This window comes from Papaver somniferum, chromosome 2 (assembly GCF_003573695.1).
Source record: "Papaver somniferum cultivar HN1 chromosome 2, ASM357369v1, whole genome shotgun sequence".
NCBI classification, from domain to species: Eukaryota; Viridiplantae; Streptophyta; class Magnoliopsida; order Ranunculales; family Papaveraceae; genus Papaver; species Papaver somniferum.
In genome coordinates, this window is record NC_039359.1 from 47,350,605 (window position 1) to 47,368,167 (window position 17,563).

At 36.5% G+C, this 17,563-nt stretch overlaps 2 protein-coding genes across 9 annotated transcripts; one reads left to right on the forward strand and one right to left on the reverse strand.

Moving 5' to 3' along the window:
• Positions 1-4,164: 4,164 nt before the first annotated feature.
• LOC113347557 (3-ketoacyl-CoA synthase 4-like) lies at positions 4,165-6,358 on the forward strand. Of its 8 annotated transcripts, none has more exons than XR_003359079.1 (7): positions 4,165-4,549; positions 4,680-4,782; positions 4,886-4,930; positions 5,010-5,166; positions 5,349-5,430; positions 5,521-5,596; positions 5,692-6,358. XR_003359079.1 is itself a non-coding variant. In XM_026591237.1 (4 exons), the coding sequence occupies exons 2-4, from the start codon at positions 5,413-5,415 to the stop codon at positions 6,044-6,046; spliced, it is 417 nt and encodes a 138-aa protein (XP_026447022.1). In that variant the 5' UTR covers positions 4,800-5,166; positions 5,349-5,412; the 3' UTR covers positions 6,047-6,358. The 8 variants fall into 8 exon arrangements, 1 of the variants encoding a protein (XP_026447022.1); XR_003359082.1 differs by having other exon boundaries at positions 5,037-5,166; XR_003359077.1 differs by having other exon boundaries at positions 4,165-4,384; positions 4,476-4,549; positions 4,886-5,166.
• Positions 6,359-14,754: 8,396 nt separating this feature from the next.
• On the reverse strand, positions 14,755-15,546 carry LOC113350934. Its single transcript, XM_026595034.1, has one exon. The coding sequence runs from the start codon at positions 15,544-15,546 to the stop codon at positions 14,755-14,757; it is 792 nt and encodes a 263-aa protein (XP_026450819.1).
• Positions 15,547-17,563: the final 2,017 nt, after the last annotated feature.

Sequence of the window (17,563 nt, forward strand, 5' to 3'; positions counted from 1 at the left end):
TCTTGCTCGTCTTCTGGTCTTCTCTTCCATTAGTATTAGTTTGTGGTTGAAATAGATCATGTATTGAGTTAGCTTTTCATCTTCATGTAATCAGTCCTGCATGTTACAGATATGTTATGGTTATTCTGAAGTAACTTTCTCTTTTTAACCCTGGAAGTTTCCAAAAAAATAAGGCGGGATGGAAACTCTGTTAAAAGTTGGATCTGTGATCTTAGGTGGAATGATAAGAAAACTACAGTCAACTGAAGAGGACTTTCCTTTAACGCTGATGTGAGTTGTGAACATCTTTTTTCCTTAAAAGATCTTGATTACTCTAGGTATAGAATTGATTCCATTGACATTTCTGATTTTTAAGCGCACAACTCGAAGATTAGTGAGTTTCAGGGTTGCAGGATCGATAAATGTATCTCCCCACATACTTCACCAATCGCATGAATAACTTCCAAGGACCAAAACTGAAAAAACGAATACCGACAATTTTAATGTTGAAATCGTAGTGATGAACAACAGTAGTACTCCAAAATTGACTATGCCATCGAAATACAGAATAGGTGACCTTGTGTGCAGTAAATTTGAATTCTAAATTAGCCTGTGAGAAGTCGTCATCAACGTGAAAGATTGCTTGTGTTGAGTTTATTGGAAACAGTTCAAAACCTTTCCGAATCTGCAATTCCGTACAAAGCAATTTCCCTAAGCTTGACCATGATTTAACTCTTACAGGGGAAGAGATGATGAAAGCATTACTCCATCTACCTAGGTTGGATGAATCGTGATCAATGTGGATGAATTGGCCAAATTTGGAATTCTTAGTTTTGATAGAGTATGGTGCAGCATACTTATCACAGACAAATGGAGAACTGGTTTGTTTGGGGTAATGGGTTTTGGAACTGACATTCTGGTTTTGGGAAAACAAGGATTGAGCATAAGTTGTATTAGGTTTTGTGAAAGCTGCTGGCTAGGTATGACTATTTAATGGGATCAACGGGGGTTTTGGTTTAGATACTGAGGCAGTGAAGTTGATAATGGATTCCATTGCAGAGCTCATATCAAACCATCCTTCAAAACAAACTCCTGCAGGGACATATAATAAGACTGGGTAAGCTTTAGGTTTTGATCTAGATAATGTAATATGGAGATAAAATCCTTTTTCATTATGTAATTTGGTTGCAGAAAACCATTTTTGATTATCTTCATATTTCCAGAACATCCTTCCCAGATCACCATTTTTTGCAGCTTCATGAAAAAGCCTTTGTAAATCAGCAGCTAGTTTGAAAGTGAAAGTTCCATTCAATTTTCCAGTACAATAGAACTCCGTTAGGGTAATGTTTGAAGAGGGTATGGTTGAAGTACAGGTTATTCTAATGAACTTCCGATCAATGGTGATGAATCGTTGCTCAGAAGTCATTATTTCTTATGGATTGAGGCTGGGAATGTAATGGATCTAAGGGATCTAATCGCTAACAGGATGAAGAAAACTAAGGTTCGGAGAATGGAGGAGAGAGAAAACATCGCTTAATTCAAACTACTTGGATTAAATCCGTAAGCGGTAAGCATTGTCTTTACAGACTCATTAAAAATTTAAAAGTCCCTAAATAGTAATGTATTTACAGTTACGGCCTCTTCAAGGTCTCATCATCAACATAATGATGACTATCAGATAAAAAAAAAAGAAGAAAAATCATCAACATAATGATAAATCATCAATCGTATGGAGATTTTAGCCGATATTCCCCTGTGTATACTGTAGTTGCAGAAAATTTTACAACCACATCCATACAAGAATCTAATAATACACTAAGAAATCATAGTGAAAATTATTCTTTTTCTTGTTAGAATCTTAATTTTGATACAAGATAATCAATGACTTTACTTACTCTCCAAATAAACTTTCTCTCTCCTAATTTCTTGTCTAACACAATCTCCCTCAGATCTCTCATTACATGATAGCTCTTCCCTTTATATAGGATTTTTCATAATGGATGACAGCTAATAGATCCTTTATTTTTGGAATCACTGTGCATTACGATCGCTCATATACATTCACTCAACTTCGCACACTTTACACTTCGCACAGATCATCACACTTTACTCGTGACTATGCTGACATCATCAGATACGTCATCTCAATTTTGCTATGTGCGATGATCTTCGCTTGTGTTAGATGATCTTTGTTTCGCATACATAATGAGCGTGCGATATTTCACTCCTACATTTTTCCTCTTCTCAAGTCGTTCTCTTTATAAAGTGAGATATATGAGAAATCTCCATCCTAAAGTATCGCACATGTTCAAATTTTCGTATTCTGCCTTGCCAACACACTTCCGGAATCAGAGCTTTCTTAATTGACGCGTGTCTTCTTAACCAGTCATTATCTGACACGTCCTTATAGCCGCTCCTTTCTATCCGTTTGTTCTTCGCATTAAATGAAATAAACCTTGGGAAACTAGAGAAAATCGTCTTATATATCTTCCTTCATCTTATTCTTCCTTCTTTTTACTTCTTGTTTTCTTTTTCACATGTTACTGCGATTTTTATCTTCATCCTCTTATCTCTTAGTTTTTTTTTACAGTCTATCATCTCTTCCCCATTTTCATTATTGTTCTCCGCGTTTTCCCCTCCTTTTCTTATAATCTAATCTCAATTTCACTGATTTGATCATAATCTTACTGATTTGATCTTGATCAAGATTTTTTTTTCTTACTTATAAACCCATCATTCCCATTCTTACAACGGCTCCTGCTGGCAAAAAGATGGAGATAAAATTCACCAAACTCAAGAAAGAATTTGATACCAGAGGTTATTCGCTTTCCCTTCCTTCTGATTCTGATTATTCATCCAAACTCAATCTTGAGTAAATCAATTCCGTACAATGGACTAATCAGAAGATTATCATATCATTAGGACCACTTCTGAATAATCTTCCTATCCCATTGTATAATCCAGAAATCCCTTTGTTCTACGAAATTCTGGCTGATAATCGATTCACATGGGGAATATTTCAGCTTAGTGGTGATGCTATTAGAATAATTTTGGAATATTCGCATCGCGCAGCAGGATTAGGAAATTCTTATTCTTATGAAGTACGGAATGAATTGTTCCGTGACAAAGCTATCGATCATGAAGAATGAATCAACCAAGTGGGCCATTCGCTTAATAAGAAAGGATAGCATTTTTGAAGATGAAAAGATTATGCGATATGTAGATTGAAATGACAAATCCAATAGTACTTCTCGCAGGTCCAATGACACATGTTGGATTAATTGCGCTGTAATCTTAGAAGGTCTTTATGTGTCGGGCAAAGTTGCTGATGGTTGCGATCTTCCCCTGCCTGAGAAATTGTCTGCTTATCAGCCTTGGAAACTATCTCTGTCCGAAGATGAGAATAAGAAAGCGGTATGAGATTTTCGCAGAAGTATTCTAAATTTCGCATAGCTTTATTTTCTTTGTTTCTTACTTTCGTACTCTTTTAATTCCAGTTTGTTAAGTCAAAGAACATGGATAAGAGGGCCAAGACTTCGCACGATGTATCATCTTCGCAGAATATCGACGTAAGGAACATTGTTTCTCTAATTTTAACAATATTGTTGACTCTTTTCCTTATCTTGGTTATTCGCGAAGGTTGAAACATCGGGTGTTAAAACTATGGGTAAAACTAAGAATCAACCCAAGAAACCTGTGTCTAAATCTTCATCCAAAACGTCTTCTTCAGATCTTTCCAAGAAGCGTAAAGAATTTGATCCTTCTTCAAGCCCTGAATCCGACGATGATGATATTCTTGCTTCTGAAGATCCATCGATCCACTATACCATATTCTGTGACTAGTAACTAAAATTAGTAACCAGCATGTTTCCGTTACTAATTCGTAAATGGAAATTTCAGTTACGAAAATTTAGTAACTGTTCAAGTTCAGTTACGAAATAAGCCTAATTTAGTAACGGCCCATCCCATGTTACTATTAGAAACTGCTAAGAAAATACGGTGCCAAGAGTTCGTTTGCGGAGTAACACAAGGCCTCATGTTTCCGCCCAAATATTAGTATCTGTTTTCTACTTCAAAGATAATTCTACTTACGTATATCTTTATCTAACCTGACTCCCCCTCTCCAGTCCAACCACATTATCTTCTTTTCTCTTCCTTCTTCACCGAGAAAGCAGAGCAGCCACTTCTTCTTCTATTGCTTCTGCTCGAGCACCAACATCACACCGTCTCGCTAATATCAACGCCATAATCTACCTTCTTCTTTTTCTTAAATCAAATTTTCTTATAACCCTCTTGTTTTATCTCTACAGTAGAATCCTAGATCCAGGATTTCTATTTCTTATTATAGAGATTAGCAAGAGATTCCTTCGATTAATCTACAGGATGATGCGGATTAAAAACAAAGGTATGAAATCATTTCGATTAATCTACATGAGGTTCTTAATCAGGTGATGTTTCATCGTTGGTTTGATTTTTGTTACAAATTCGAAGTTCAGTTAATGTTCAGGTGATGTTCTTAATGAGATTCGTTTGAACATCTTGGTTGGAAATCGACAATTTCTTTTACAAGGTAAAGGACCCTTTCTTCTAAATCATTGGGATAGTCGGAACAATCGATCTGGAGACTAATAAAATCAGATTTCTTTATTTAAATTTTGAAGATGGTTAAGAACCCTAACTTTGTTTTTGTTGTTTGATAGCCATTAGAAGGTGGACCAGCTAAAGAATTACCTAAGTTTGAATAACCATTGGATACTTCATTGTCTGTTTTGTATATTGGTTTCTATGAAAAGGAAATGGAAGGTATGATTTCATTGGGACATTTGAATCTACTTTGTGATTTCCATATTTTTAGTTTAAATTTCTTATTTGCTTTAAATTTGGGTTTTGATTTTCTTTATTGTAGAGTTTATTCTGCAATTTAGTTTTATTAAGCGATCGGGATAAGAAGGTTTGTTTAGCTTTAATGTTTTGATCATGAACTTTTCAAGGCATGCAATGAATTGGGAATTTTTGCTCTTACTGATCAGGGGATCCCGTGGTCCCTACTTGACCAGCTTTGATATTCTGGGAGCTCAGCATATTATTATGAATATGGAAACCACCTTTCTGGCGGAATCCCTTATCCACCAATGCATTTGTCCGGTGGACCTTCACCATATTCCAACGGATCTGTGATGGGACAAGGTACAACCCCTTTTCTATCCTCTTCCTGTCATGCTAAAAGCTATGCATTATTTAGGATTAGTCATCTCTTTGCTGAAAATTTCACCACTACGATTTAATTTTTGTTTATAGACTATCGTTGTCACTTCTATTGTTCATCAACTCATTGTTGTCACTCTCTGTTGCCTTCTTGTCCGACTCAGGTGGGATGTCAGGTGGGATGCACCAAATGCCCCCTATAATGATAGTTTTGGTTTGGGTTTGCCAATGAGTCATGCTTCTATGGTAGGTTATAATTGTTCTATATTTTATTTCTTTTCCTATTTTCAATTTTTTATCTTATGTGACAATGAACTGATGCCTGGGATTATGCAGGGCTCAAGGCCAGGGATATTTCAAGACAAAAATCCTCCAAGAAAGTCAGTCAGTAAGCATTTTTAAAGTTGTTATGGTAAATATTATTGCTTAATCTTTTGTTGTCAGAGCATGTCCTATTATATATTGATGTTCTCTCTAATATTTTGTTTTTTTGTGGAAACTCTGTAGACCGGACACGCGACAACAACTGGACTGGTTCGTTCTCCCAATCAGTGAAGAGCTTCTGTTTTTCTCAACTTTGGTCATGAAAAAGCTTTTCAATAATAAGCTCAAGCCTTACGTACCTGATTTCAAGCTTGTGTTAGACCACTTCTGCATACATGCCGGTGGAAGAGCCGTTATTGATGAATTGGAGAAGAACATACAATTGCTTCCTTTACATCTGGAGGCTTCTAGAATGACCCTTCACCGGTTTGGGAACCCCTCTTTGAGTTCCATCTGGTATGAGTTGGCTTACATTGACGCCAAAGGAAGGATGAAGTGTAAAGCAATCTCCAAAAGGTCCCTGGGAAGATTGCGTTGACAGATACCCTGTGGAAATAGCCTTTAGTTAATAAGTATTCTCTTGTTAGATCTCATCTAGGAAAAGTTCCTAGCAAAATGTTCTACCCAATTGTGGGGTTTCTATACTTTTATTCGTGATGTGTCTCTTCTTTGTTATTTGATCATAAGTCATGGTCTGAGTCTATTCCTGTTATATTTGGTAGTGTTGCTGAGGTGGTATGGGTTCTTGGATGCTGTTCTTGCATTATATTGCATTAGGAAGTTTATAGCTTGCATACAACTATGGTTGTAGTATTGCGAAGAGTTCATTTCTTCATACCAATTCTTAATGGATAAATGATTCTAAACATGCTGATAGGTGTTTCCCTCTGTTTCAATTCCGGCAATCTCTGTTCTTTTTCATTATAATTTCTTCACCCATACACTCCCAGGTGGAAAAAATTGTTAACAAGAGGTGTTCACATACTATTATTTTGTCAGGATTTATATAGAGATGCAGGTGGACATTGGAAGAACATAGATAATTGGAAGAACATAGAAATTGTGTAGGAAAAAACATTTGATATAGCATTTAACTATCATGTCCAATTGTCCTTGTACAATTTGAAGCTCAATTATACTTTCTCATCTGTCTTGTAAGTGGTGAATTCGTACCTCGGCTACCTCAATGACATTCACCTTGAAACAAAGGAGGAAACAGATAAGGAGGCATCTGTTTTGCATAATTCAAATTATATGTTATCTCTTTGTTTTCTCTTTTCAGTGTCATGAGTATGAATGAATTAATGGATGAGTACAGGATGTCTTCGTGGTTCTTTGTTATGGATCAAACTTAAAAATTTTTTTTGACTCTTTCTTTAATCATTTTTTCTTAGCTGGCTTGCTCAATTGTATGAGTCACTTAAATCGTGCTGCGAGTTTAGATTTGTACATATAGTTAGTGCAGTTTGAACTTTTATACCATTATTGTGTTGTTGGCTAGGTTCTTACTCTCCAGCTATTTAAAAATTTAAGTTTGAGTGACGCTGCCGAGGACTCTTCGAACTAATAGTTCAAAGCTGACAAGCAGTAGACATTAAATTCTCACATTCTCAAGGATGCTGCGCGCAATGCATAATTTTGTAACTGTTAGTAATATTATCACCTGAAATATAATTCATTATATTCAACTGACATGTTGCATCTGCAAATGTATTTTTGAAGAAATCTAGCAATTTCTGGTGGTGTCTAATCATGATTGATGAACAACTGAAGAAGAGGGCATCAAGTACCTAACCATTACAATTTCTTCCATTTTGTTGCAATAAAGATACTAAGTTCTATTTGTACTCAATCTTGTGTATTACTTGTTGTCTTGTCTTATGTCAATATTGTATGCGAGAGTTTGCAGATGAAGCAGTAATCAGGATTCCTGAGGACAAGCAAATATTGAATTAGATAAAGAAACAAGTTGATTCAGGTACTCTTATCAGAGTCATATGTCCATACTTCACAGTTATGAATCATCTGAAAGTTGAACTCACCATGAACCTAAGTATCATTGAACAAACATATATAATGATTCGAACAATGTTTTCTTCCCCTCCTTTTTTTTTGTAGAATGTGTAGTAGAGTGACTTGTATTGAATGGAGAATGAATGTTTTTTTTTTTTTGAAGCATAGAAAATGAATGTTTAATAGTTTGTAAATTGAATGTTTGAATTGGATTGAATGACAATTCCAGGGGGATAGGGTATTTGCAGGGTAAAATAAAAGGGGTGGGGAATTAACGTTGACCAGGTCAACGAAGACTGGTCCTTTTTTTTTAGTTACAAATAATTTGTAACGACGAAAAAGTGTTACTAAATTTTTACCAGGTAATAGGAAAAGTCAACGTTGACTTAGTCAAAAAAATTAGCAACTCTAGTAAAAATTTAGTGACGGTTCGTTTGCAGTTACTAATTTTCATTTAGTAACGACCACATTTAACCCCAAATTAGTAACGGCAACATGCTGGTTACCAAAATTTGTCACACCCACTTTTGTAACGGTTGAATTGTGCTACAACCCCATTTAGTAACTTGAATAGAGAGTTACTAAACACGAAATATGGTGTAGTGATCTCCTCCATGAAAAATTTATCTATCCTTTTCTCTGATACAATGTAAGCTATTAATGATGATGAATTGCAACGCATTTTTGGAATGGCTTATAAAGTCTGCAATGCTCCCATTTTGGAGGATCCATCTCTTCGCGGAGCTGCTTCTGTAATAAACCCAAGTTTCCAATATGCGCTTGGTTCTATGGTAATGTTCTCATCTTCGCACGTTCTTTAATTACTACTTCTATTCTTTCTTTTTATTTCATAATTCCTTCCTTATATTTTCGTAGGTATCTCGCTTATCTTATGTGGTTTCCTCAGATTACCAAAGGAAACTCCTCAATCTTAAGGGAGAAAATACCAAGCTTAAAGCTGAAAATTCTTCCAACTTTGAGCGTATTCGCGAAATCCGAGAAAGAAATGATGAACTTATGGGTACGTAATTTTTATCATTCCCATTTTCCTTGCTTTATATGATAATTCACACTTCTTATTTTTTCATATTTGCAGACATTTATAACCTTTCTGATGAGGCATCCAATATTCCCGATGAGGAAACTATTTTACAACATCTCAATTCTTCTTTAAACAATTATCCTACCAAAGGATTTGAGAATCTTAGTTTAGAAGAATTAAGACTGAAGTATACCGCTCTTAGAATGGATCATACACCCCTATTGACTACACTCAAAAACTTCAGACGTCGTCTTCATGAGAATAAAGAGACAATTCAGATTTTGGAAGCAAGGAAGAATAAACTCATTAGTGAAAAATATGTGGTTGCTCTCAAGATGAACTGTCCTTAAAATTCAAGATGAACGTGATTTAGCTTTGAGCGAGAAGAAAGAACTTATTGATGAAAGAAATTTAATTCTCTCTCAAATTCTTATAGAAAGTGACACTGAAATTAGTTGGGATGCTAGGGTTCTGAACGATGCTAGGTAGGGTTTAGCCGTAAACGTGAGCCTTCAATCTGAACATTCCGCACTGGTTAAAGACATTATTTCCAATCATGAAGGTCATTTGTTACTCTGTCATACTTGTCATTTCTTCAGGATGATATCTTGTTTAACTCTAACTTGCTTATTTATTCTTCGCAGAGAAAGAGAAGAACTATCTTGAGAGGATTGAAGAATTAGAGATGCAATTATATACCTGCAACTCCAAGTATCAGAAGTTAAAGAAGAATCACATCGTTATTGTTTCGAATAATGGCAAGGATGCCACTCGCGCTCGTGATGCAGCCGTTAAGAAAGTTTGTGTGGATAATGTTATTCCTTCTCTAAGTATATATTCGCAGACGTTCCCCCCAATGAGGTTATTCTTGATATCTCTGATAGTGAAGAAGAATATGAAGAATACGAATAAGAAACAAGTGATTATGAGACCGAACGAAATTATGAGGACAAAAATTAATCATTCTTCTTTTGCTTTTAAATTCTTTTTCTGCCTCTTGTATATCTTCATGTTTTTTGGAATGAACATGTCTTTTGGAATGAGCATCTTTGCCCCTTTAATATATGTTCCCTTTGATTTATATTTGTATTTGCACATTGCTTTAACACTCTTTAAAATGTCATTCTTTCTTGTACGTGTATAAGACTATCAAATGGGGCAAATAACATTCCTCTTATGTTTGCATTCCCATTCTTGCCTCTGTTAGTTGTCACATATTGATAGGATGACGAACATAATGTCGTCCTAATGCGAAGTTATTCGCAGTGTATTAATTTTCTTACAAAACAAAGTTATCATATTTTTATCACGAGGTCTTATTTTTCCTTCCTAATTAAAGGTCTTATTTTGCCCATTTTTTTTTATTCTTGTGCGACGAAATCGCAGGACGTCTTTAAACTGTAGTGTATCGACCCATTGATATCGCCTTATCTTTATTCTTGTATTATTACCTCTTCAGGTCTCTTATGTGCGTAAATATGACAAATATTAATACTCCCGTGAGTCCCTTATCCCTCTACCGATTTGGTTTATGGTTATGAGACTGCAACCTAAGTGGGGTATCTTCGGACCGAGTGCATCATAGTCAGGACTTGTCAAGAGTGGCAAGGTACGCTCCAGACGCCCCGGGCACTCTTGACTCAACCGTGTACCTCGAAGCCCTGATCGAGTTTCTGCACTCCTTAGGAAAGATCTTATTACCCCAATCTTTCAATTTAGGTGCCTTTCCTGGATGGGCATTTTCGTTTTTCTCACCCCAAATCTCCATGACTCAAGTTCCAGGGTCGATGTAGCTTTCCCTTGAGTCATGCCTACCAGGTTTTCCCCGAATATGACGTGCGGTAGGTCTTACTTTTTGCCTCTTGCATTTATGCGAACTAAGTTGCACGCCACATTCGGATGCCTAGCCTCCCTAATTAGAGTTTTTATTTCTGTTGCCTTCTATTAAGGTCTTATTATTAGGACTTACATTTTCCTTCTCTTGATATGATATCATCAAATGAAAATAGAATTTTCCATTCCATTCTTACTCTTGAGTTATACAACTCTAGTACATAGAATTATTATTAATTTCTTACTCATGAAGAAAAACATTTGCACCTTTTATACAACTCACTTGCTTCTTTCATCTTTTGCATCTGTTGAAGTTCACAAATGAAGAGCTTTCAGTACTTTCTATATCTCCCGATGGTCTAACAGATTTCATGCTCAACCATTCGATCCCAAGACGTATGAACAACGAATATTTTGCACATATGCCTGCGGGAACCATGATTCCAACAAATTTACCAAGGAACATGCTCAGAATTATTACAGATAGAAGTGCACATGTGTTAGTCAATCCGGCACGAATTTTCTCTCCAGATTTGTGCTCAAGTAGTACGATCAAGCGTCACAGACACGATAGGATTCTATCCGACATAAGAAGCCAAAAAGGAAGCCAGTGCCTCAAGAAAATACTACCAAAACCTCAGCACAAACAAAAGCTGAATTTTAAGTTTAGGGGAAAATTCAGAAAAAACAAAAGCCCTATTTCTAAATAAGAAAACCCTAGCAACAATTCATTCCACTACCTAAATTGTTGTGATCTCCGATCTCACCACAACACAAATCCCTATATTGAAAAACTAAAAAAGGATAAATACACATAATAAATACCTTGAAATTGAAATTGAACATTACTGCAATCTTTTTTACAAACTTCTAATTGATTATCGTCGTTGTCAAAATCAGTTCCAACAAACTTTAAATTGAATACCACTATGAGAGTATTTAGTGTTGGGTTATATCCAGAAAAAAATAAATTAATATGCATACTTAAAAGTTTCTTTTCCAAATCTAGGTACGGGCAATAGCCCGGGTTAGCCTCTTGCTAGGCCCGTCCCTGATCCAGATATATTCTTTTTTATTTTAAAGCCATGGATTTAAAGCTTTAATTGTACTGCATCGGGAAGGGATTCGATTCCAAGAGTTTGATCGGTTTTTACCTGATGTTCTTTTCAGCACCTTCTGTTATGCTTAACCAAGAGCAAGAATTTTGAAAAAAACAATTTAATGTCTGTATTACTTCCCTCACAGATTATTTCATTTCCATTAAAATTAGTAGTATCAGACCCATATTTAATGAACATTTCCTTTTTTTTGATAGAAAGAGAAGATGTACTAAATATTGAAGGAATATTCACTGAGTTCTACCAGAGGTAGATGAAGCAACGAAAAGAAACGAAAAAAAAAACAGAGGTGAAAACTAAAAATTACATGAATATAGCATTCCAATTAGACATCACTGTATTGGACAGGTTCAAATGAATTTGATGACCTGCAGCTGTAGCCCACGCTAAAACTGATGATTTAGCTTCATGAATGAGAACATCATCGGTTTTGAAAATGTAGTTCTCTTTGAATCTCCTACAATTCCTTTCCTTCCAGATGGTGTTTACAATTGCTGCTGGAATTAGTTTCCAAATGAAATTTTCGGAACAAGAGAAGCAATTGCTATGCCAAGTCTCTTCTAGAATCCGCATGGAACCCGTAAATACCCACATCCAACCTGAACTTGGCGTTAGAGCACACCAAATCTTATAAGCAATTTTACAATGCAGGAATAGATGGCATTGTGATTCAGCACCACTACCAAACAAAGCACAACTGTTATACAGATTTAAACCCTTTTGCTGAAGTATATCAATGGTATTAATCTTACCATGAATAGGACACCGCATCAAAATATTAAGTTTTGGTGGAATTGGGGGTTTCCAGATGAACTGATAAGGGAAGTTAATCTCCCCATGTTCCACTACAAGGTGTAAATAGAGTGATTTGACAGTGAACACACCTGAGGGATGTAGTTTCCACCTTCTAGTGTCTGCCATGCCATCTCTAACAGGGGGTGTATCACTAATGACTGTAAGGAGATCTGCATATTCTTGAGCTTCTGCATTTGTAAGTATACACCTAAAATTGAACTGCCAGTTCCCCTCATCAGAAATCATGTCAGCTATCGAGATGCTTTTGTCCCTAGATAACTTGAAAAGATTAGGAAAAGTAATTGCTAACGGTTGCTGTGCACACCAAATCCAAAATACAATGAATGTCACTAAATGAAGAAAAAGTGTCGAATGCTCACTGATGGGACCTACAGATTCAGTGATAGCACGCCATGCAATGAATGTCACTGAATGAAGAAAAAGTTTCGAATGCTCACTGATGGGACCTGGAGATTCAGTGATAGCACGCCAGCAAGAGACACCATATGTTTGATTAATTTTTCCGGGGTTCCAGTGGGAGAATTCAGTTCCATACTTGTCTTCTATGATCTTATACCAAAGCCTGTTCTTTTCAACACGATATCTCCAACTCTATTTAGCTAGCATTGCTAAATTCATAGGTTTAAGATTGCACACACCAAGTCCACCCCTTTCTTTAGTTGCTCTAACTAAATCCCAGTTAACTAAATGGGAAGTTTTTGCACCATCTCTAAATTCCCATAAGAAATTGCACATCTTTTTTTCTGGAATCTTAATCACTGAGATTGAGGCCTTAAACAGAGAAAAATAATAGGTGGGAAGAGAGTATAAAATACATTTCAAAAGAGCAAGCTTACCTCCCCTCGATAGCGAGATACGTCTCCAAACAGAAAGTCTAGCATCGAACTTCTCTATAATAGGATCCCAAATTCTGATTGAGCCAGATTTTGCACCAAGCGGCATTCCCAAATACATAAAAGGTAGACAATCAGTTGAACAACCAAATTCTTCATCCCATAGAGTTAAGCTAGGGACCTCTCCAACGACAATTAATCTTGTTTTCAAAGTATTTACCTTTAGACCGGCTATGAACTCGAAACAATGTAATGCTGAAAACAAGTTATGTAGATTTTCTTTTTTATTTTATAAAAAGAAGATTGTGTCATCTGCATAGTGAAGATGATTGACTACTATACTTGTAGGACAAACAGAAAAGTCGCTGAATAGACCTTGATTAGCTGCTCTATCTATGAATCTAGAAAAACCCTCTATATCGATGTTAAAAAGAAGAGGAGATACATGACAACCCTTTCTTACACCTATTGTACTAGTGAAATAGCCGAAAGAAGACCCATTAATAAGAACCTAGAATGACGAAGTCGAGTAACAAAATCTCAACCAGTTGCACCATTTCCTACTAAAACCCATCTGAACCATTATAAATTCAAGATATCTCCAATTGATTCTGTCAAACGCCTTTTCAAGATCAATTTTGCATACAATTCCCGGATTTCCATACCTAAGTCTAGAAACTACCAATTCATTGTCAATTAGGGTACCATCAATGATTTGTCTGACTTCAATATATGCACATTGTACTGGAGAAATAAGCTTATCCATAACCAGTTTTAGCCTTGAGGCTAGAACTTTTGCAATGATCTTATAGACACTTGTGAGGAGGAAAATAGGTCTGTAGTCCTTGATAGTCTCAATATGGTCTTTTTTAGGTACAAGACTGATGAAAGTAGAGTTGTGCTTAGAGTTAATAGTACCTGTAGTACATAATTCATTCACGGTACCCATAATATCATGATTGATGAAATGCCAACACTTCTGAAAGAAGAGACTACGGAAACCATCCGAGCCAGGTGCTATGTCATTCTCTAAATCTCTACTAGCATGCAAAACCCCTTCATCGGTGAAATCATCTTCAAGGATAGTGGCCTCTGTAGTGGTAATGGAATCAAACTCAATCTCTTCTAAATTGGGTCGAATAATTTCTTCCTCGGAGAATAAAGATTGGTAATACCCTACTATATGCTCTTGTAACCTTCCTCTGTCAGACACTAATTCATCTTTGATATATAATTTTATGATTCTGTTGTATCTGCGTCTAGCAGAAGCATTGCTGATGAAATAAGAAGTGTTCCTATCACCTTCTTGCAACCACCTAGTATTAGATTTAATTTTCCATTCAGTCTCCTCCATTTTAGAAATCCTTTCAAAGTCAGCTTTGTGTTGAAGATGCACATTTCGCTCTTCTTCAGTGAGGATATTATCCTCCGCCAGTCCATCAGGAGTTTGTATTTCAGAGAGAATAGCATTCAGCTTTGTATCGGTATTACCAAAAACTTCTTTGTTCCAGACTTTTAGCTTTTCTTTAAGTGCTTGTAACTTCAGCCAAAGCATAATGCTAGGAGTACCTTCAAAACAAAAAGAAAGCCATCAATCTTCTAGTAATTGTAAGAATCCATTCTCCAAGAACCACATAACTTCAAACCTGAAAGGACTAGGTCCCCAAGAGGGGTCGAAAATATCTAAAAGGAGTGGGATGTGATCAGAGGTGGGTCTGGCTTTGGCTAATTGGGTTACAAAAAGGTAGTGTTGTTCCAAAGATGGTGAAATAAGGAACCTATCCAATCTGCACATAACCGGGTTTGGTTGACCATTTGACCATGTATATCCGTCTCCTTTGAGAGGTAAATCAATGAGGTCATGCTCAACAATAAATTTTTTGAACTTCTTCATACTTCTTCTGATCTTCTTAAAATTATTTTTTTCAGAACACTTGGTTATTTTGTTGAAATCACCACCAATACACCAAGGGAGATTAGTCCAATATCTATAGACCGTATCGAGTTCAATCCAAAACTCAGTTCTGTCAACTGAATTGTTTGGTCCGTATACACTTGTAAGAAACCACTGAAAGTTATCAAGTTTGTTTGTACAAAGTACAGAGAGCGTATACTCGGCCACAAGGGAATCACTAACTTCCACCAAATCTCTATCCCAGAGAATTAACATACCACCTTTGCTTCCTACAGATTGTTGTAAAGTCCACCCCACATTCTTGTATCCACATATCTGCTTAATGTCCCGAGATGTACAGTGCATCAATTTGGTTTCTTGGATCATACTGATGGGAGGTCTAATGAACTGTAACATTTTATGAACCACCGTTCTTCTACTGCTCGAGTTAAGATCTCTAACATCCCAAGTTAGAATCTTAAGACCCATTTTGAACAAGATTTACCCCTAGAAGTAGCTGACCTTCTTGGCCTGGATGGAGGAGAATTAATAACCTCAACAGAGATACCTAGCCGTTTAAGTTCATTACACAGCTTTAGTGGTATCACCAGCTATGAATGACTATCTGAGTTGAGACCTAAGCAAGCATCATCAGCCATATCTGCAGGGGGTTCAAATCCTGGTGGATATTCAGGAGTGCAAGAATCTGAATAAGTGGAGTCATATGTATCCTTCTCAGAAAGAAAAGTATCTTCGAGACCCATTAGGGGTACTATATATTGCTTTGCTTCAAGCACATGAATGATGTGAACACCCTCAATACAAATTGTTCTCTGGACAGCAAAGTCACTATGAATTTGTTTTTTGTTGGTAAAACGGGGATAGGTTTTGAGCACAGGATCAGAAGTTTTAATTTTTGAAACTAGTAATTTCCTAGAATGATTTGGCATGGATGGGAAGCTAATGCCAAGTTTGATTCCAAGGTCGAATAGACGGTTAACTTCCTTCATAATCCAAGATGGTATTGTGAATTGTTGGATTTTTTGTGGATTTTTGGCATGCGGGTTTAAGCTATTTTCCTTGGTAATATGAGTAACCAAAGCCTGGCGTTTATGGGTGTGGCTGTAAGTTGATTGTGGTGTTATGGTAGGTGAAGGATGAAGTGATGATGGGTTGGGAAACGATATGAGGTTTTCAATGAAAGATTCGAGAGGTGATATAGCCAGACTTCTTTCAGATGATTTCTTAGAAGATAATGCTGTGGATGGGACAATATCGGTTAGGTTTATAGGTTCTTCACAGGTTTCAGGGATGGAAATTATGAATGCCACCGGCATACTCACCTGATCTATTTCCATGTCATTAGCCACATCAGCGATGATTGCCACGTCATCTGTCACTTCAGCTAATACATCAGGTTCTACAATTGAAGTACTCGAAATTTTAGTTAACATATTGCTGCCAAACTTGCTCCACGAGCTTTGACTTGGATTTGGATTTCTTCTTTTTTCTGTACCTTCTTTTCTTCTTTTATTTGGGTTGCACGAGAGCCTTATTAATAGGGGAAGAAATCAAAGATTTCGAAATATCCCGAATATCAGCTGGGGGGCTTCGGATCGTCTATGGCCTAAATAGGTGTCTCCTTGTGTCCCACGAGTAATAATCCGCCATGTGTCCAAATTAGGTTATCGTAAATAGAAAAAGATACAACAATGATACACACACCGAACCCAGCTCCAGTGATCTGTACCGAGAAAAATCTAACGGCTATTAGGGGAGTCCTGGAGGAGATTTGTAGGGGGTGCGGTTAAAGGTGGGGCCCAACATATTTTTTTTCTTTCACACCAAACTTCACGGTGCAGATCGCGGGAGATTTATCATCCTTGGAGAGTGGAGAAAACCAATGTAGAAAAATCAAAACAATAAATACTCAAACCAAATTATAGATAATTTTGTACGGAACCTACTTCCTAACCAAAAAAATATATCTTATTCTCTTATACTTTTCTTGCTCGTCTTCTGGTCTTCTCTTCCATTAGTATTAGTTTGTGGTCGAAATAGATCATGTATTGAGTTAGCTTTTCATCTTCATGTAATCAGTCCTGCATGTTACAGATATGTCATGGTTATTCTGAATTAACTTTCTCTTTTTAACCCTGGAAGTTTCCAAAAAAATAAGGCGGGATGGAAACTCTGTTAAAAGTTGGATCTGTGATCTTAGGTGGAATGATAAGAAAACTACAGTCAACTGAAGAGGACTTTCCTTTAACGCTGATGCGAGCTGTGAACATATTTTTTCCTGAAAATATCTTTATTACTCTAGGTATAGAATTGATTCCATTGACATTTCTTATTTTTAAGCGCACAACTCGAAGATTAGTGAGTTTCAGGGTTGCAGGATCGATCAAAAGTATCTCCCTACATACTTCACCAATCGCATGAATAACTTCCAAGGACCAAAACTGAAAAACGAATACCGACAATTTTAATGTTGAAATCGTAGTGA